Raw genomic sequence first — 21249 nt, 5'->3', positions numbered from 1 at the left:
ACAATGACCCCTGGCTTCTTCCTCTGGTCATGGACCTCTGTAATGTGACACCTGCTGTAGCCATTGGGCCAGCAGTCTCGAGACAATACAGCCAAGAGACAGAAGGAGCCTGGAGAGCCGGGGTCCCTGCGCACAGCTTAGGGAGTTGAATGGACCAGCACTGAAGCCCACCCTATCTGCTGACTTCTTGCTTTGTATGAAACATATTTCCATCTTGTTGAAGCCATTTTGACTCAGAAAGTACCCTAATAGAGACACTGCTGCTGCCAGAAGAAACAGAAGGAGTGCAGGAAGACCCACTGGGCTCCAGGTAATCTGTTCTCACAAACCACTCAGCCCAGGTTGAGACACAACTCTATGGCCTTTCACCATGGGGGCCAGTTTTGAAGGCAGGAAAAACTGGTAAGAGATAGTTGGAAAGGATGGAAGAAATTGCCTAGAAAAATAAAATTATTTCGTAATTCTCCTTTATTAGGCACAGGTAAAAATACATACTCATGGTATCCAAAACCTAGAGTATGGACCTGGGATCATGGACCCCAAGTGTCCCCAGAACAGTCCCACCTGGGACTTTCCAGGTGGCCACAGGACAGACCTTGCCTAATCCTGTCCCTCAACCTTGGTGCTCAGGTCAGAAGCCCCATGGTTGACAGGCCTAGACCCTCATTCCAGATCATTCTTGAGTTAGACAAGAACTAGCCTCATAGTTTGGATTCTTATCTCTGGCCCAAATCCCAGGCTTCGGCCTGAGAGGAGAATCTCTTAATCAAGAGGACAGAGATGCTGGGAACACAGTTCCCAGAGTGAGCTGGGCTTGGGTCCTGAGTTGCAGGGGAGAGGCCTGGAGCCTTTGGCACAGGGATACCTCTCTTTCTCTGAAAAGGCACAAGATACAAAGGCATCCGGTTTGTTTGTGAAAGGGATTGTCCTTGGACAGAGGGGCCTGAGCACCAGCACCAGTGGAGGCCGACACTGGTACAAAGTGTACCCAGTGTAGACAGTGACCTATGGTCATGGAAAAGTATTGTCAGCTCAAGAACGCCAGTTGGTCATCTCTGTGAGCAGGGAGTATTGTCTGCTTTGCCCACTGCTGTATTCCCAGCACCTAGAAGAGGGCTTGGCACTTGATAAGCACCCAAGCAGGAACTGCATGTGTGTGGAACAAAGCAGATGTGTACGCAGCACACTCCACACAGGCTTCTGTCTTTCTCCCTTCTGGAAGGCACTGACGATTTGGCTCAGTTCAGAGGCAGGAGAAGGCTTGGAGCCACCCCAAACTCAATCCACTGTTGGCAGCTGAGCATGTAGTAGGGTGGCCCTAGCCATACAGAACCACTTCTCTGTCTCCCTCCTCTTCCCTGGCTTCGTCCAGCCCTGGTCCCTCAGGGACCACCTGGTCAGCCTCCCAGAGATGGGATCGGGTTGGGGCTAAGGGGATCGGGTCCTCTCGCAGCCAGGGGTGCAGGAGGATGCCTGTGGCTGTGAGCCGCTCAGCTGGCTCCCGACGAAGGAGGCAGCGAACCAGACAGCGGGCAGGGGCTGAGAGGCCTGCAGGCAAGGCGTAGGCCCCGCGGCGGATCTTGCCAAAGAGCAGGACAGGCTCCGAGTCCTGGAAGGGGTAGTGGCCAGCCAGCATGGTGAAGAGTGCCACGCCCAGGCTCCAGACATCTGCTGCCTTGCCCGAGTATGATGCCCGTGAGCTGAGTATCTCAGGTCCCACGTAGGCTGGGCACGCGTGCTTGTCCCACAGGGAATCATCTGGCCCAGTCAGCACACAGGAGTCCTCCAGGTTCTCCAGCACCAGCTTCTTCCTGGGACATGGGGAGAAACAGAAGGGTCAGGTCCTACCCAGAACCCCCATGCCACCACCCCATACTATCACCCTTGTGGCACCCACTTGCCAAGTGCCTGCTGGCCTTTGACAGACACAAGCCAGTCCTGTGATGTCGGGTTTTACAGATAACCAAGCCCAGGCTCAGAGAGGTTAAGTCATTTAAGGCCACAGAGCAATTAAATTTAAACTAAAATTCTGAAAGGAATACATTTTTCAACAGTCCCTTGGGGAGGGGGCTGACGGGGCTGAGAGGGTTAAGCCTCTCTTAAACCAGATACAAACTTAGGGTCCAGGCAGGTAATAAGATGAGAGAAACAAGAAGTGTGCCTGACATCTCAGCACAAGTCCTACCTAAAAAGGGTACCACTAACAACCCATTCTAGGGTTTATCAAGTGTCTGCTGTGTTCCTGGCCCCTGGCCCAGCTCATTACCTGGCTTATCTCATTCTATCCAGGCTACAACCTGCAAGGAAGACACCATTTTACAGCTCTAGAGCATTGGCCTGGGATGGGAACCCTGGCTGGGAGATACTCAGAGCCAGTGCTGTGGCCCACTCTCGTAGTTCCCAAGATGGCCCCACGTTCCCACTGTTTTCCCCAAGAGAAGACAGGAATTGTATTTTAATGAAAAAGTCCCCATTTAAAAAATATTGGCAACCAGTTTCTATAGAAAACACAAACAGGTAAGCAGGGCAAAAAAAGTGTGTGTAAGGCTGGGCACAGTGGCTCATGCCGGTAATCCTAGCACTTTGGGAGGCCAAGGTAGGGGGAACGCTTGAGTTCAGGAGTTCAAGACCAGCCTGGGCAACATGGTAAAAACCTCTCTCTACAAAAAATACAAAAATTAGCAGTTGTGGTGATTCGCACCTGTAGTCCCAGCTACTTGGGAGGCTGAGGCAGGAGGATATCACTTGAGCCCAGGAGGCAGAGGTTGCAGCGAGCCGAGATTGCGCCACTGCACTCCAGCCTGGGTGACAGAGTGAGACCCTGTCTCAAAAAAAAAAAAAAAAGTGTGTCCCGCCATTTGCAATTTCTACTTTAAACAACTCCCACTGAGTACTCTAAGATGACTTTAATAGTAATCATTCTATTACCACTGCTATTAGTTTCTTCTTTATGGCACTACTTCCTGGGTGTCCAGTAGCATTTCTTTTTTTTTTTTTTGAGACGGAGTCTTTCTCTGTCCCCCAGGCTGGAGTGCAGTGGCGCGATCTCGGCTCACCACAACCTCCACCTCCTGGGTTCACGCCATTCTCCTGCCTCAGCCTCCCGAGTAGCTGGGAATACAGGCGCCCGCCAACACGCCCGGCTGATTTTTTGTGTTTTTAGTAGAGACAGGGTTTCACCGTGTTAGCCAGGATGGTCTCGATCTCCTGACCTCGTGATCCGCCCGCCTCAGCCTCCCAAAGTGCTGGGATTACAGGCTTGAGCCACCGCGCCCGGCTGTCCAGTAGCATTTCACAAATACTGACCAATCCTATGAATCACAGTATTGGGGGACAAGGGGTGTCAGCACTATTAGCCCATTTTACAGATGAAGAAACAAAGGCTCAGGCAGGTGAAGTCATTTGCTCAGGGCCAAAAAGCAGGTAAGAACCAGAACCCAGGATTTAAACACAGGTCTATCTAACTCATGGTCCTTCTTCTACCAATGACTCTCATGTGATTTGTCTTTTTTTTTTTCTTTTTTTCTTTAGAGATAGGGTCTCACTCTGTCACCTAGGCTGGAGTGCAGTGGTACAATCCTAGCTCACTGCAGCCTCAAACTTCTGGGCTCAAGCAATCCTCCTGCCTCAGCTTCCCAAGTAGCTGGGATCACAGGTGTGCATCACCACACCTGGCTAATTTTTCTAAATTTTTTGTACAGATGGGGTTTTGCTATGTTGCCTAGGCTGGCCTCGAACTCCTGGGCTCAAGCAATCCTCCTACTTTGGCCTCCTGAAGCACTGGGATTACAGGTGTGGGCCATCAAGTGACTTCTTGAAAAGAGCAGGAAGCACGCTCTCTCCTCCAGGAGGTCTGGGGTAGTTGTATCTACCCTAAGCTTAAAATGTGTTTGAAGTTACGTACTAGCTTAAAAATCATTATAAATGTTACTTCTTTAAAAAAGGCATGCTTGTTCTAATATAAAATGTAGAAGGAAATATTAACAGAAAATCAGCCTTAGGGGCTGGGTGCAGCGGCCCATGCCTATAATCCCAGCACTTTGGGAGGCTAAGGCAGGCGGATCACTTGAGGAGTTCGAGACCAGCCTGGCCAACATGGCAAAACCCCATCTGTACTAAAAATACAAAAATTAGCTAAGTGTGGTGGTGTGCGCCTGTAATCCCAGCTACTCAAGAGGCTGAGGCACGAGAATCACTTGAACCCGGGAGGTGGAGGTTGCAGTGAGCTGAGATCATGCCACTGCACTCCAACCTGGGCAACAGAGCGAGACTCTGTCTCAAAAAAAAAAAAAAAAAAAAAAAGAAAAAGAAAATTAGACTTAGGCAAGCACCACAATAATAACTGCTACAGGCAAGACGGATGGCTGCTAAAATTAGTGGGTGAAAGTTGAGGTAAAACAGGATATTTATATGCTTAGCTTACCTCCGCCAAGGTATTTGTCAATTACAAAGGGTAAATTAGGAACTTTACAGTAGAGAAACCTGGCAGGTCCTACTCTAACCAAGTGATCAAGGTTACAACACAGTAATGACTATCAACTCAAGCATCTCCTGATATGATGTGGAGAGGGGCCTATTGATTCTGTGTTGTTCTTGCCAAAAATATATAACTGCAATCTAACTGTAAGAAAACATCAATCAAATCCAAATTGAGGGACATACAAAGTAATTGATCAGTACTCTTCAAAAGTCTCAAGGTTATGGCCAGGAGCTGTGGCTCATGCCTATAATCCCAAGATTTTGGGAGGTGGAGGCAGGCAGATTGCTTGAGCTCAGGAGTCTGAGACCAGCCTGGGCAACATGGCAAGACCCCATCTCAATTAGCCAGGTCGGGTGGCACACACCTGTAGAACCAACTACTCAGGAGGCTGAGGTGGGAGGATCACTTGAGCCCAGGAGGTCGAGGCTGCAGTGAGCTGTGATCACACCACTGCACTCCAGCCTGGGTGACAGAGTGAGACCCTGTCTCAAAAAAAAAAAAAAAAGTGTCAAGGTCATGAGTCGTCAAAGACAGGGAAAGACTGAGGAACTGTCTCAGATTGGAAGAGACCAAGGAAACCACTGACGACTAAATTGGGATCCTCACTGGATCCTGCACAGCAAGGGGTGTTAGTGGGAAACTCAGGAAGTTGGAATAAATCTGTGGCTTAGTTAATAGTACTCTACCAAGGTTGATTTCTTAGTTTGGGTAATTGTACCATAGCTATGTCAGGTGTTAACATTGGAGGACACTGGTTAAAGGATATATAGAAACTCTTTGAACTATTTTTGTAGGCTTTCTAAAAGTCTAAAATTATTTCAAGATAAAAAGTTTTTAAAAATGCAATGGGGTCACACTCCTTTCTCCACAGAAAACTCCTGTGTAACTGGCAGCTTAGTGCACTCCCTGACACATCTTGACTGCCCCCAGGAGTCTGGAGAGGGAACAGGAGGCGAGTCTCTCTGCCCTTCTCCCCAGAATTATCTTTTAAAAAATTTTCTTAGCATCTAGGCTGGGTGCAGTAGCTCACACCTGTAATCCCAGCACTTTGGGAGGCTGAGGCAGGTGGATCACCTAAGGTCAAGAGTTCAAGACCAGCCTGGCCAACATGGCAAAACCCCATTTCTACTAAAAATAGACAACATTAGCCAGGCATGGTGGCGCATGCCTGTAGTCCCAGCTATTCGGGAGGCTGAGGCAGGAGCATCACTGGAACCTGGGCAGTGGAGGTTGCAGTGAGCCAAGATCATGCCATTGCATTCCAGCCTGGGTGACAGAGTGAGACTCTGTCTCAATTTAAAAAAAAAAAAAAAAAATTCTTAGCATCCCAACCTAGAGAAGGAAGATTCTTTTAACCAAAAAGTGCTAATTCTCAGTTTCACAGAAAAAGTTTCCGTGTGGGGAACCTCAGACCCTGTTTTGGCTGTGGTCTTGAAATCCTGAAAACACCCTAACAATCCAGCCCTTTTCCCTACCAACAGAGAAACTGAGGCTCAGAGACACTAGGTCACCCAAAGTCAGTTGGTAAGCCCAGCCAGGCCCTTGCCTCTCAAGCTCAGATTGAATTAAGACCCAGGCTCTGGAGTCAGATCTAGGTTCAAATCCCAGCTCTACCATTTATTTTGCTGTGGGAGCTTGTGCAAGTTACTTGAGCTCTCTGGGCCTCAGTTCCCTTGATCATATGGGGATAATAATAGTACCTGCCTCATGTTTGTAAGGATGGAAGACCACGTTAGATAATGTGGCGATGCTTTCATCACTGTCAGCTACTATGACCTTCAGATCTCAGTGCTCCATCCCAGAATCCCAAGGGGCTCCCAAGAGGACAGAGTCAACTCTTTTTTTTTTTTTGAGATGGAATCTCACTCTGTTGCTGAGGCTGGAGTGCAGTGGCATGATCTTGGCTCACTGCAACGTCCGCCTCCCAGGTTCAAGCAGTTCTCCTGCCTCAGGCTTCAGAGTAGCTGGGATTACAGGTGTGTGCCATCACACTAGGCTAATTTTTGTATTTTTAGTAGAGACAGAGTTTCACCATGTTGGCCAGGCTGGTCTCGAACTCCTGACTTCAAGTGATTCACCCACCTCGGCCTCCCAAAGTGCTGGGATTAAAGGCATGAGCCACTGCACCTGGCCTGAGTCAACTCTCCTGAGGGAACTAGACAGGGGCTGCTGGTTACCTCAGCCTCTCCCACTTCTTGCCTAAGTTACTTTGCCTTCCTGGGCCTCAGTTTCTCTCCATTATGGCCCACCCCCTGGGTGTGTCTGTGGCTGGGGTCTCTGCGACCACACTCACCTCTCACAGTCAGTGAAGACAAAGCGACACAGCTTGAGATCACGCAGGACCAGACCATGCTGGTGACAGTGCGCCAGGGCGGTGGCCATCTGGCGGAAGAGTGCAGCAGCCTCAGGCTCAGGGACGCGGCGGCGGCTTCGCACCAGGCTGTGCATGTCCCCATGGGTCCGAGTGAAAAAGGCATAGAGGAGCTGGGTACCAGCCAGGACCTCAGTGGGCCGAGCCACATGCTTGTGCGGGGGCAGCCGCGTGTAGGGCTCCAGCACGGCCAGGGCTTCGTGGATGGGGTACACCTGTGGGCAGAGCATGGTGTTAGCACAGCTGGGGACTCCCAGGAGCTGAGGCTGACATTGCAAACAGTCACAGCTGACCTATTAGACACTACCATGTGCTAGGCATTGCACTAAGCGCTTCACTTACCGAGTCATTCAGCCCTGACCACAGCCCTATAAGTAGGATGACTTGCTTCATTTTACAGTTAAGGAAGCTGAGAGGCCACACAGCCAGCAAACAGCACAGCTGAGATTTGAACATAGGCACTCCACTGTCTCTGCTTTTTTTTTTTTTTGAGACGGAGTCTCACTGTGTCACCCAGGCTGGAGCACAGTGGCGCAATCACAGCTCACTGCAAACTCCGCCTCCTGGATTCAAGTGATTCTCCTGCTTCAGCCTCCACTGTAGCTGGGATTACAGGCGTGTGCCACAGCACCTAGCTAATTTTTGTATTTTTAGTAGAGATGGGGTTTCATCATGTTGGCTAAGCTGGTTGGTCTCGAACTCCTGACCTCAGGTGATCCTCCCGCTTCAGCCTTCCAAAGGGCTGGGATTACAGGTGTGAGCCACCGCACCCGGCCTTTTGTCTGTGCTCTTAACTGCTACGCTATATGGCCTCAAACATCAGATAACTGAAAAGTAACAGGTCACCCAAACAGAAAAATAACCCACAAAGCAGGAGGAATCCAGAAGGCGGATGATGCAGAAGGCACCTGATGCTCATCACCATCACAGCTCTGGTCCTCTGGGCTTGACTGCCCACCCATCCTTTTATTCATTCAGTATACTGGCCCTGGGCCTGCATGGGCCAGCCACATGTCCAGCTAGACTGACGGCCATGGGCTCTGCTCTCCGGTGCCCACTGGGAGCCCATGCAAACATGCCCAGAAACCAAATATTGACAAATGCTGATAAGCATTGCAAAGGAACCAAGAAAGATGCTGGAATAAGGGGTTTTTTTGTTTGTTTTTTGTTTTTTTGAGATGGAGTTTTGCTCTTGTTGCCCAGGCTGGAGTGCAGTGGTGTGATCTCGGCTCACTGCAACCTCCGCCTCCCGGGTTCAAGAGATTCTCCTGCCTCAGCCTCTTGAGTAGCTGGGATTACAGGCACCTGTCACCATGCCCGGCTAATTTTTTGTATTTTTAATAGAGACAAGGTTTCACTATGTTGGCCAGGATAGTCTCGAACTCCTGACTTCAGGTGATCTGCCTGCTTCGGCCTCCCAAAGTGCTGGGATTACAGGCGTGAGCCATTGTGCCCAGCCTGGAATAGAGTATTTTGGAAGGGGGCACCCATTTTAGAAAGTATGGTTCAGGAGGGACTCTGGGAAAGTGATCTGAATGATTCAGAGATGCCCATGGAATAAGCTTTCTGAGTAGGGGCACAGACAGAGCAAAGGCCCTGAGGCAGAAAAAAGCTTGGCCTGCTCTAGAAACCGAAGCAAAAATCAGTGTAGCCGGAAAGGGTTGGGGAGGGGAAAAAGGACATGTGATGAGGGTGGTGAGGTTGATGGGAAATGTGCCAGGCGTCTGTGGGCATTACAGCAAAACCTTGCCCTAGCACTGAAAGGTATGTCCCATTTTACCAATGATAAGACTGGGTTCAGAAAAGGAAAGTGACTTACTAGACGCCAGGCAGATAATTGGTGGCAGAACAAGTATACTCACTTTGGTTTGTCTGACTTTAAATCCTTTGCATGTTATGTTGACTATGCCACAAAGAAAAATAAGTAAGACACATACATATTTAATCTATGATACAAAAGTTAAAGTGACTTTAAAAACCAGTTGGGGCTGGGCACGGTGGCTCACGCCTGTAATCCCAGCACTTTGGGAGGCCAAGGCAGGAGGATCACTTGAGGTCAGGAGTTCGAGACCAGCCTGGCTAACATGGTGAAGCCCCCGTCTCTACTAAAAATACAAAAATTAGTCGAGCGTGGTGGTATGTGCCCATAATCCCAGCTATTTGGGAGGATAGGCAGGAGAATCACTTGAACCTGGGAGGTGGAGGTTGCAGTGAGCCAAGATTGTGCCACTGCACTCCAGCCTGGGCGACAGAGTGAGACTCCATCTCAAAAACAAACAAACTAACTAAAAACAAGTTGGGGTGACATGGGGGAAATAACCCCAAAACAGAGTTTTTAAAAAATTATTATTATTTTTAGTTAGGGCGAGCCCATTCCTGCCCCCGTGCACTTGCACTTGCTGCTTGGATGCTCTTCCACTAGACCCACGAGGCTGACTCCTTCCATTTGTTCCAGTCACTGCTCAAATGTCACCCCTCAGAGAGGTCTTCCTGGACCTCCCTTGCTAGAATCACCTGCACTCCTGCCCTCCTTGTCCTCTGATCTCCCTGTTCCCAGCTTTATTTTTCTCCACAGTGCTTGTGATTACCTGACACATTTTATTTGGATGTTGTCACCAGGTGATGTGGAATCATGGTACCGTCACTGCAACTCTGCCTCCAGGTTCAATGTGATCCTCCTGCCTCAGCTGTCGTCCAGGCTGGAGTGCAGTGGCACGATCTCGGCTCACTGCAAGCTCCGCCTCCCAGGTTCGCGCCATTCTCCTGCCTCAGCCTCTCCGAGTAGCTGGGACTACAGGCGCCCACCACCACGCCCGGCTAATTTTTTGTATTTTTAGTAGAGACGGGGTTTCACCGTGGTCTCGATCTCCTGACCTCGTGATCCACCCGCCTCGGCCTCCCAAAGTGCTGGGATTACAAGCGTGAGCCACCGCGCCCGGCCAATGCCTGGCTAATTTTTGTATTTTTAGTAGAGATGGGGTTTCACCATATTGGCCAGGCTGGTCTTGAACTCTGGACCTCATGATCCACCTGCCTTGGCCTCTCAAAGTGCTGGGATTACAGGCGTGAGCCACCGCGCCCGGCCACCTGACACATATTTTACTTATTCACTTGTTTATTGTCTGTATCTCCCACTAGAATGTCAAGCTTGATGAGAACAGAACTTTGTTTTTTAACCACAGCATGGTACATGGCAAATATGGGTGCTCAATGAAGTTGTGTTGAATTAATGAATAAGGTGATCATTTACAAAGACAGGATTTTGATCTTTCTACACACTGACCAGAAAAGCTGAGGAAGTGTGGAAATGACCGTTCAGCACCCATGGTGCACACTGGCATGGGGGTGAGTATGTTCCAGTGGATTTTCCCAAATGTTTCTTGAGAATCAGGGCCCTGTGAACGCATGGCGCTTCTGTCCTGAGCCTGCTTGGGTTATTCCTCTCATCATGGACTCACCTCCCCAGCGGGAGTGGAAAAGAGCCTGTGATGCTGCAGGAAGGGGACCCAGAGTTCTGGGCTCCTTAGGTAAGAGCACTGGAGATCTGTGCATAAGAGGCCAGGTGAAGCTAGGGGCTGGACCCTGTCTGGATCTACCCCGCTGCTCACTGCATCTCCGTCAACAGAGCAAAGCTCTGCTGCTGCTCCCAGGAGGAGGCTTAAGTCCTTCTGCTTCTCTGTGCATTCCCAAGGGACCCAGGCCCCCGCTACACTCCCTTGGGTATCCAGGTCCCCCTTATCTTCCTTATGCTTGCCTGCCAGGGCAGCCTGCCCTGATTGTGTCTGAAACGCTTATCCTAGCACAGGCACAGGACTCTCTGGGCTCAGCCTCCTGGGCCCAATCCCAGCTCTGATACCACCTGGCTCTGTCATGTGGCAAGTAACCATGGCTTTCTGAGTCTCAGTGTCGTCTGTCTATAAAAGTGGCACAATGATAGAAACCACCTCATTGGTTAAGATTAAAAGAGATTGCGCACACTAAGCAATCAACGTAGTACCTGGTGCACAGTGAATACCTATTGTTACACTTTTTATTCTCATCTCTGTCTTCTTGGACTGTCACTTGCCAGTGTCCTGCATGGGCTGACCCTCAGGGGCCTTGACCCTGCCCATTTCCTGGTTTCTGCCAGGAATCCTCAGACTTTTCTACCCCTTACTTTACCCCAGGAGCCAGGCCCAGTGCTATGTGACTTCATGCATTGCCCTTCTCCTGTCTTCATCTCAGTCTTCCTATCGGTAAAATGGCCACAGGTTAGGCTCAATCACCTCCGAGGTCCCAGGAGTTTTGATGTCTACCATGCCCTACCCTTCTCTTGTGCAAACATCTTCAGTAGCTCCGCACAGCCCAGTGGAGGCCCCTTGTTAACACCTTCATGACCAGCTGCTGCCAACCCTCATCTCCTGCCCCTTTCTGCACACCCTCTCCACTCTGGCCACAGAGAAGTCCTTTTCATTCTCTAAAGTGCTATCCCCTCACTTTTCTAGGCCTTTGAACAGCTGTTCCCCCGCCTGCAACTCCCATCTCCCACTTCTACCTGGCTAACTTCTGCTCAGCCTTTTCTGTGCCCATGATCCCTAAGCTCTACCCCTGCAGCATTTATCACACTATAAGGCCTAAGCTGTGAACTCCCCCAGGACTGGGACGACCTCTGGTTTACCTCTCTAGTATCAGTCCAGCAGGGGCTCACTGGATGCTTCGCCACTAAACAAACACAAGAATGAATGAACATAAGGACCCCTCCGCACCCTGGCAATCCTTTGGAGGCCTCCTTCCCATGCCTCCTGTGATGCTGGGGGACAGTGGCCCATGGGCACGTACCTTGCAGGTATACTCAGTGCCTGTAGGGCAGTGCAGGGCTCGGTAGGCCCGCCCGCCCTCCTCAGCCTCCAGGAGAACATAGCGCCCAAGACGGGAGGCAGTGGCCACAGCAGTTGCACGATCTGGAGCAGGAGGTGGGCTCAGGGGCAACAGGCAGGGGGGCAGCCTGGGCTGGGGCCCACTTCGAGCTCGTTTCTGGACGGGATACTCGGTATCTAAGTTGTCATCCAACTCCAACCGCTTCTTCCTGGACAGGGAACCCGCAGGAGCAGCCAGAGGGGTGGCTCGCATCTAGCAAAAAGGAGAGAAAAGCACTAAAGTGAGACTGCTTGGTGGCCCCTCCTTTCCCCTGCTGGTGGGAGGATACGTGGCACATTTATAGGGGGTGATCTAGCAGTGTGTGTTAAAATGACAGAGTCACATATCCTTAACTGGGTGACCCACTTCTGGGAATTTATCTTCCAGTTAAACTTCTCACAAAAAAATTAAATATAGTAAAGGCTGTTCATCAGAGCCTTGTGTCCAATAGCAAAAGCAGAAAATATCCCAAATGTCAGGCAGTAGAAAGCTAGTGAAAACATCATGGTATAGCCATACAGAATACTACACAGCCCTGAAAAAGGACAAGGAAGCTCTCTATATACTGATGTGTACTGACCTCCAAGATGTATTAAGAGAAGAAAGACAAACACAGAATTCTGTGTTATAGAATGCTTTTATGGTGGGTTTTTTTTTTTTCCCAAGAGATGTTGCCCAGGCTTGTCTCAAACTCTTGGCTTCAAGTGAACCTCCCACCTCAGCTTCCTAAGTAGCTGGGACTCTAGGAGTGAGCCACCACACCTGGCTATACTTTTATGTTAAAAAAATATATGTATAAATATGTTATGTATATATGTATATATTTGTTTGAATATGTATAATCTCTCTCTCTGAAAGGATGCACAAGATTAGGAGGAGACTCTTACTATTACAGTTCACTTGCAGCCTCGACCTCAGGGTTCAGGTGATCCTCCCACCTCAGCCTCCCAAGTAGCTGGGACTACAGGTGTGCACTATGATGCCTGACTAATTTTTTTATTCTTTGTAGAGATGGGGTCTCCCTACATTGCCTAGGCTGGTCTCACCCTGAGCTCAAGCAATCCTCCTGCCTCAGCCTCCCAAAGTGTTAGGATTACAGATGTGAATCACCATGTTTGGCAGACTTTTATAGTTTTGAATTTGAGCCATATAAATGTATTTCCTGGCCAGGCGTGGTGGCTCATGCCTGTAATCCCAGCACTTTGGGAGGCCAAGGTGGGCGGATCATGAGGCTGGGACTTCAAGACAAGCCTGGCCAACATGGTGAAACCCTATCTCTACTAAAAAATAAAAAAATTAGGCCAGGCGCAGTGGCTTATGCCTGTAATCCCAGGTAGCAGCACATGACCAAGACAATGCCAAAGTGCAGCCCACGGCAGCACTTTGGGAGGCCAAGGTGGTGGATCATGAGGTCAGGAGTTCGAGACCAGCCTGGCCAACATGGTGAAACCCCATCTCTACTAAAAATACAAAAATTAGCCAGGCATGGTGGCGTGGGCCTGTAATCCCAGCTACTTGGGAGGCTGAGACAGAAGAATCACTTGAACCTGGGAGGTGGAGGTTGCAGTGAGCTGAGATCGCAACACTGCACTTCAGCCTGGCTGACAGAGCAAGACTCCATCACGGGGGAAAAAAAATTAGCCAGGCATGGTGGTGCGTACCTGTTATCCCAGCTACTGGGAAGGCTGAGGCAGGAGAATCGCTTGAACCCAGGAGGCAGAGGTTGTAGTGAGCCGAGATTGTGCCACTACACTCCAGCCTGGGTGACAGAGCAAGACTCTGTCTCAAAAAAAAGTATTTCCTAATCAGGAATTTACATTTAAGGAAATAAATACCTGCTTGAAAACACAGCTTGTTCCTAAAAGTTATATTTAAGAAGATCAACTAATCTCATAATCCATGGCTCTAGTACATTCACAGATGAGAGATATGATCTTGTTCATTCACTTAACATTGGGTGCTAGGGAAGAGAAGTAGGTTAGACAGCATTCTTGCCATCAGGATCTTCTAGTCAATTTGGAGGGCAGATGAGTAATAAAATCACGTCCAAGGCTAGATGCAGTGGCCCACACCTGTAATCTTAGCACTTTGGAAGGCCATGGTGGGAAGATTGCTTGAACCCAAAAGTTCAAGACCAGCTTGGGCAACATAGTGAGACCCTGTCTCTACCAAAAAAAATTTTTTTAATTAGCCGGGTGTGGTGGTGGATGCCTGTAGTCCCAGCTACTCGGGAGGCTGAGGTGGGAAGATTGCTTGAGCCTGGGATGTTGAGGCTTCAGTGAGCCATGTTTGTGCCACTGCACTCCAGCCTGGGTGACAGAGTAAAGACTCTGTCTCAAAAAAAAAAAAAAAAATCACATACAATGTGATCAGCCCTATTACACAGAGAAGCGTGGGCCTCTAGGAACCCAGAGAGGCCTCTCTCCTGGGCTGGTGGGTCAAGAGAGGTCTTCCTAGAAGAGGTGGTGTCTACACTGAGACCTGAAAGTGAGGCAGAGTTAGCCAGGTGACATGGAGAGTCATACTGAGGTTCAGTGGTTCTCGAACTTGAGCAAGCATTGAAATCACCTGGAGGCCTGTTTCAACATACATTGCTGGGCCCTACTCCCAAAGTAGCTCATTCAGAAGGTCTGAATCTGCATTTCTATCCGGTTCCCAGGTGAAGTTGATGCCGCTGTCCAGTAACCCCTGTTCTGGGGTGAGGGAAGAGGCAAAAGAACATGCTGTATGTTCCCCAAGAACATGTTGGAGAATGAGCGTGACTGCAAAAAAAGGTGAAAAGTTAAAAAAGAAAAAAATAGGCTGGGCGCAGTGGCTCACGCCTATAATCCCAGCACTTTGGGAGGCCAAGGCAGGCAGGTCACCTGGGGTCAGGAGTTTGAGACCAGCCTGACCAACATGGTGAAACCCCGTCTCTACTAAAACTACAAAAATTAGCCAGGCGGGGTGGTGCATGCCTATAATCCCAGCTACTCAGGAGTCTGAGGCAGGAGAGTTGCTTGAACCCGGGAGGCAGAGGTTGCAGTGAGCTGAGATAGTGCCGTTGCACTCCAGCCTGGGCAACAAGAGTGAAACTCCGTCTCGAAAATAAATAAATAAATAAAAATAAGGCGAGGTTAGTAGAGGCCCTATTGTGAAGAGCTCTACAAGCATCATATGGCAGAGGTGGTTAGTGGTCCCCAGTTTCAGGTCTCCCCTCCTTACATAGGATTAGAACCTGAGATTTTCAGCTGAGCATAAGGACACCTAGAATAAACTACATTGCCTGTCTCCCTTGTATCCTTGTATCAGCATATGGCTAGTAGGACACAAGTGGAAGTGTTGTGTACAATGCCCAGGACAAGGTTCTTAAATGGGGGGCCTAACTTCCTCATTTCCTCCTTTCCTATACACTGGAATGTGGACCTAACCGCTGGAGCTCCAGCATCTATCTTGGCTTCAGAAGTACCATATACAGCAGAGCAAGAGAGGAGCCTGGGTCTCTGACACATGGAGTTGTCAGGCCAGACCTCCAGATTTTTTACACAGGAGAGAAATAAACATCTATTGAAGGCTAGGAGCGGTGGCTCACGCCTGTAATCCCAGCACTTTGGGAGGCCGAGGCAGGTGGATCACAAAGTCAGGAGATCGAGACCATCTTGGCCAACATGGTGAAACCCCATCTCTACTAAACATACAAAAATTAGCTGGGCGTGGTAGTGCGTGCCTGTAGTCCCAGCTACTCGGGAGGCTAAGGCAGGAGAATCACTTGAGCCTGGGACGCAGAGGTTGTAGTGAGCTGAGATCTCGCCACTGCACTCCAGCCTGGTGACAGAGCAAGACTCTGTCTCAAAAAAAAAAAAGGGAAAGAAAGAAAGAAACATCTATTTCATTTTAGCTATTAAGTGGCTGTTTCTATATTACAGCTGAGCCTAATCCCAATTAACACACAATAGGATTTGGAATTATCCAAAGGCAGTGGGGAGCCACTGAAGGATTTCAGCAGGGGAACATCATGCCTTTAGGATGGATTTGAAAGTACAAGACAGGGGCAGTGAGACTAGCTAGGGGGCCCGCACAAGCAGGAGTCCAGGAAGGAGAAGGTGACCTGGACTAAGGGGGGTGCTAGATGCAGACACGAAGTTAAGGGCTCATAGGAGGAGGATCAAGAGGACTCAGTGGCAGACTGGATGGACCAGATGGATTGGATGTTGGGGGTGAGGGAGAGGGTGGAATCGAGGTGAGGTCCAGCCTTTGGCTCCTGCAATGAGGAGGGATGATGGCTTCATGTCCTGAGCTGGGGGAGAAGCCCGTATTTTGGGGACTGTGGAAGAAAACTGTTAATTTCAGACCTGTTATGTCCTGGCAGTATCATGAAAAGTGGGTTTATACTGTGGAATAGTGGCAGTGCAGCCACTAACAATGAAGACAGTGCTAGTGGGGGAATAAAAGGTGCAACCTTTGAGGAGTGCATTTTGACACTATCAAAATGAAAAACAGGCTGGGTGCAGTGCTTCATGCCTGTAATCCCAGCACTTTGGGAGGCTGAAGCAGGAAGATCACTTGAGCCCAAGAGTTCAAGACTAGCCTAGGCAACGTAGCAAGACCCTGTCCCTAAGAAAAAAAAAAATTATCTAGTCATGATGGCACACAGCTGTAGCCCCAGCCATGCAGGAGGTTGAAGTAGGGGAATCACCTGAGCCCAGAAGGTAAAGGCTTCAGTGAGCCATGGTCAGGCACTCTAGCCTGTGCAACAAAGTGAGACTGTCTCAAAACCAAGCAAAACAAAACAAAACTAAAACAACAATGAAAAGCGTGTGAGCTTTGATTCAGCAATTAATCCCATTGCTAAGAATTTATTCTGTAGAGGTGTGTATGTGTAAGCATGCAAATACACAGTTATTCCTGCAGTCCTTGTAACAGAAATAATTGGCTGTCTATAATTACAGGGCTGGTTACATAAATTATACTTCATCCACACAACGGAACAATTTGCAGCCATTTAAAAGGCTGAGGATGCTCTTTGTAGGGTAATTGGAAGGATCTCCAGAGTGAACTGTTAAGTGAAAAGAAAGCCACCATTCACGCAGCTGTGTGACTGTGTGTGTGGTGGCTGAAGGAGAGGGCAGTAGGGCATGGTCGGGGCAGGAAGGTTCTCTCTAGAACCCATCTGCAAACCCACTTAAACTCCATTCCAAGGAGGGGCATGCCCAGGTATGGGCACTGGTGCGAGAGACCTCAGCCTGGTTAAAGACCTTCCCAACAGTTCAAGGCAGGATTAACAGGGAAACATGAGTCAGTTACCAGACAGAGGCCCACCTCTCCAAGTATGCTGCTCCCAAATGGAAGAGCTGCCTTGGAAGGGAAGGCCTCCCCACATGAGTGAAAGGTTATGACTTTGGCTTGGTAAGAATGCAGTAAGGAGTGGCTGTAGTCAGATATTCCTGGGTTCTAATCCTGTCTCAAACCCTTTCTAGCTGGGGGATACCCCTGGTCAAGTTCCTCAAGCTTTCTGAGCCTCAGTTCCTGTAAAGTGGGAACAGGATGCAAAGCTTACAGGTTTCTCGTGATGATGAAATGAAAACACAAATGAAGCATGTAGAGCTTATGGACCTGTTGCTGGGTAGGTGTCAGGAAATGGTCACTGTTAGCACTCATCCTGTTATTCTTCACAGCAAGATGCGTAAGTACCATCCTTGGGAGTCTTAGAAAGCTCCCCAGGTTTGAGGCTGGGATGACACTCCTTACGTCTCAAGGCTGTTCTGAGTCACGCAGGATGATACCTGGCTGTGCATATGCTTTGTGCCCTGTGCAGCAGGAGACTGCCTGGAGTCCCTCTGGCCTGTGCCACATTAGTAGTCCAGGCTGCCTTGGCCCCAGCCATCCCTCAGAGCCTGTTGGGGCCTGGGATAAGCTCCACCTAGATGGGGACAGATGCGGTAACTGAGTCTATAAATCTAGGGCAAGGCATTTTGCAGACCACGCTGCAGAATAGAATCTGTGATGTGGAATGAAAGCAGCCCCTAATATCTACCTCTTGCTGTTCCCTGCCACGCTCGGGACCCAGGGAAATGAGGGCAGGTTACATCAAGCGCGCGCGTGCACACACACACACACACACACACACCCAGGGCTGACAGGTGTACACACACCCCTGAGACACTGTGTCTAAGCCAGCCAGCGACAAACACATCCAGGGCAGACATTAAGTGACACACCCTTGCCCTCCACGGGTAAGCGTGAGCGCGCGCGCGCACACAGACACGCGCACACACACACAGCCCTCCCAGCTATCACACCCATGGTCTACACAAGGAAGGCCACACCCCCACCCCGCCCCGCCCCCTGCAGCGAGGCCCCTCCCGTGGGAGCGAAAGCGAAAGGCGGCGGGTGTCCGAGTCAGAAGTTTTAGCGGAAATTGAAGCGCGGCCCTGGGACAGGAGGGGGTGAGGCAGAGGGAAGGAGGTGGCTGTCGTCCCCCGCCCTCCCCGGTCTGCAAGCACAGCGCACACCGCATACACGCGCGCACCGTCCACCTGCAAACCCGGAGCCACGCAGCGGGGAGAACCAGCGGCCCTGTCTGGCCAGAGATCCCGCGCTGCGCCCTAGCTCCCACTCGCTCGGCTCCCGCACCCCTCGCTCGGTCCGCGGCCCCCTCCCAGGGCACCCCAGCCCTGTCCTGGCGGTGTCCCCTGCACCGCCAATCCCTGCCACCAAGTGCCCAGCCCTCCAGACAGCTCTCACCATCTCCGGAGACACAGGTCCCCGGGACCCACCCTCACCCAGAACTCTCCCCTACGGGTTCACGAGGACCCCCGCAGATCCCCCGACACCCCCACAAAGAGTCCTCCAGTGCCCCCAACAAGCCCCTCACCTCACCACACGACTCTCCTATCCCACACTCACGCAAAACAGACCCCCGCACACCCTCCTCTAGGTGTGACAGCCGGACACCTCCGTCCCTGGCTTCCCCAGCCCAACTCGGGCGACCCCACGCTCTGCGGGGTCGCGTCACCTGAAGCCCAGGGGGAGCACTCAGCCCAGGCCCAGATCAAAAGGGATCTGATCTGGCCGTCCCCCGACGGCATTGTCTGTTAAAAGGTGTGTAAGGTGTGTGTGTGCGTGCAACACGCAGCAACACGCAGACGCCCAGAGGCTCCCGGCGCCCCCTTCCCTGGCCACCCCCTCACACCCCCCAGCCTCCGGGCGAGTCCGCAGTCCGCACCCCGCCGAGTACCTTGCCCTGTCGTCCCGCGTGGGTCCTGGCGCCGCCGGTGCTCAGAGACTCCAGGGCACCAGCAGGTGGGCCGGGCTGCTGCGCTGCTGCCGAGCTCGGGATCCCAGTCCAGCTCCAGCCCTGCCCGGGTCCTAGGAGCGGACGCGTGCGGAGCCGCCTCCACATCCGCTGCGAGTCTTGTGCGCGCCCGGCTCCTGGCCCGGGTGATGTAAACCTGAGCTAATCAGCCGCCGTCTGATGCCCTCAGGCCCGCGATTGCACCATCCCCCGCGCCCCGCCTCTCCGGGTCGCCGCCAGGGCGCGCTCCGCCCGAGCCTCTCTCCTCTCCATCCGCTGTACCTGGGGACCCCGCCCTCGCTGGCCCACTAGGGGTGTCTGGTCAGTGCAGACATCAGCCACGGACTCTCCCTATCACCTTGGGAAAAAAATTTGCTTTTCTGAGCCTCAGTTTCCCCACCTATGAAATGGGAAGAACTTTCCTCCTTCTCAAGATGGTGCTTAAAAGAGCAAACAGTGACTGTTGTCGGAGTGCTTCCCCGTTTATAAAGCACATTCCCAGCACTGCCTTACAAAACCTTTAGGAGAAGTGGACGTGCGGGAATCTCCATTCTCCACATTCTACTGAGAGCCAGCCCGAGGCCCAGCTATGGGCAAGTAGTTCAGAAGCTTCAGGAAGGCCTATGGACTTAAGAGCTGACTCTGGGCTCAAAAGAACCACTGTGGTGCCCTGGGGAGGCCTAAAGTCTGGTGAACTTCCCCGCATCCCTTTGCTAGAGGCAGTGTGGCCTAGTGGTGAAGAGCCCCTAGAGCCAGCTGGCCTAAGAGTGCACTCCACGTCCGCTCCAACCCACAGTGCTACCCCAGAAAAGCTACCTAAAACCCTGCCTCAATTTCCTTCTCCATAAAATGGGCTCATAATTGCGCTCACTTCGTAAAGTTGTTGTGAGGATTAAATAATTTAATTTAATATGTGTAAGACGTTGGCCGGGCGCGGTGGCTCACGCTTGTAATCCCAGCACTTTGGGAGGCCGAGGCGGGTGGATCACGAGGTCAGGAGATCGAGACCACGGTGAAACCCCGTCTCTACTAAAAATACAAAAAAAAAAAATTAGCCGGGCGCGGTGGCGGGCGCCTGTAGTCCCAGCTACTCGGAGAGGCTGAGGCAGGAGAATGGCGTGAACCCGGGAGGCGGAGCTTGCAGTGAGCCGAGATTGCGCCACTGTACTCCAGCCTGGGCGACAGAGCGAGACTCCATCTCAAAAAAAAAAAAAAAAAAAAATATGTGTAAGACGCTTAGAACAGTGTGTGGCACATTGCGGATGCTCAATGGAGTGTAAACAATGGAGACAGAGAGGGAAAGAGGCCTTTAATATGCTTGTACCCTAGGCCTGGGAGGGCTTGGTGCTACTTGCTTTGGGGTGAAACACGTCTCTGCGTCCTAGGGGTCCAGCACCTTTCTTTTTTTTTTTTTTTTTTTGAGGCGGAGTTTCACTCCTTGCCCAGGATTGAGTGCAATGGCATGATCTCGGCTCACCGCAACCTCCACCTCCCGGGTTCAAGCGATTCTCCTGCCTCAGCCTCCCGAGTAGCTGGGATTATAGGCATGCGCTACTATGCCTGGCTAATTTTGTATTTTTAGTAGAGACAGGGTTTCTCCATGTTGGTCAGGCTGGTCTCGAACTCCTGACCTCAGATAATCCACCTGCCTCGGCCTCCCAAAGTGCTGGGATTACAGGCATGAGCCACCGCGCCCGGCCTAGGTCCAGCACCTTTCTTAGAAATCCCTTTTGATCTGAATTCACCAGTGTCAAAAAATAACTTCTCAGCTGGGCAAGCTGGCTCATGTCTGTAATCCTAGCACTTTGGGAGGCCAAGACGGGAGGATTGCTTGAGGCCAGGAGTTTGAGAACAGCCTGGATGACATAGTAAGACCCTGTCTTTACAAAGAGAAAAAAATAGCAGGCATGGTGGTACGAGCTTGTGGTCCCAGCTACTTAGGAAGCTGAGGTAGGAGGATCACTTGAGCCCAGGAGTTCAGGTTACAGTGAAACGTGATTGTGCCGCTGCACTCCAGCTTGGCTGACAGAGTGAGATCCTGTGTCATAAATAAATAAATAAGTAAAATAACTCCTCTAGAGGCTGGGCATGGTGGTTTATGCCTGTAATCCCAGCCCTTTGGGAGGCTGAGGCAGGCGGATCACGAGGTCAGGAGATCAATACCATCCTGGCTGACACGGTGAAACCTGTCTCTACTAAAAGTACAAAAAATTACTAAAAATACAAAAA

The 21249-nt window shown here is 50.8% G+C and overlaps 1 protein-coding gene across 2 annotated transcripts; it reads right to left on the bottom strand.

The window, feature by feature from the left end:
- Nucleotides 1-450: 450 nt before the first annotated feature.
- On the bottom strand, nt 451-19228 carry TRIB3 (tribbles pseudokinase 3). 2 transcript variants are annotated; one of them, XM_032142661.2, is made up of 4 exons: nt 18964-19228; nt 11670-11960; nt 6774-7066; nt 451-1811 (listed from the first exon to the last, which is right to left on the bottom strand). In XM_032142661.2, exons 1-4 carry the CDS (start codon nt 19126-19128, stop codon nt 1319-1321), a joined length of 1242 nt encoding a protein of 413 aa, XP_031998552.1. In that variant the 5' UTR covers nt 19129-19228; the 3' UTR covers nt 451-1318. The 2 variants fall into 2 exon arrangements, with proteins under 2 accessions (XP_031998552.1, XP_031998553.1); XM_032142662.2 differs by lacking the exon at nt 18964-19228 and adding an exon at nt 17340-17459.
- Nucleotides 19229-21249: the final 2021 nt, after the last annotated feature.

This window comes from Hylobates moloch, unplaced genomic scaffold, assembly GCF_009828535.3.
Source record: "Hylobates moloch isolate HMO894 unplaced genomic scaffold, HMol_V3 SCAFFOLD_21, whole genome shotgun sequence".
Classification (NCBI taxonomy): Eukaryota; Metazoa; Chordata; class Mammalia; order Primates; family Hylobatidae; genus Hylobates; species Hylobates moloch.
This window is presented reverse-complemented; position numbering and strand designations above follow the sequence as displayed.

Coding starts and splice junctions, on each gene's coding strand:
- TRIB3 (XM_032142661.2), bottom strand. CDS start 19,128: ATGTGGAGGCGGCTCCGCACGCGTCCGCTCCTAGGACCCGGGCAGGGC. Junction 11,961..18,963: donor ACGCGGGACGACAGGGCAAG/GTACTCGGCGGG, acceptor CCTTTTTGCTAG/ATGCGAGCCACCCCTCTGGC. Junction 1,812..6,773: donor GTCTTCACTGACTGTGAGAG/GTGAGTGTGGTC, acceptor CCCATGTCCCAG/GAAGAAGCTGGTGCTGGAGA.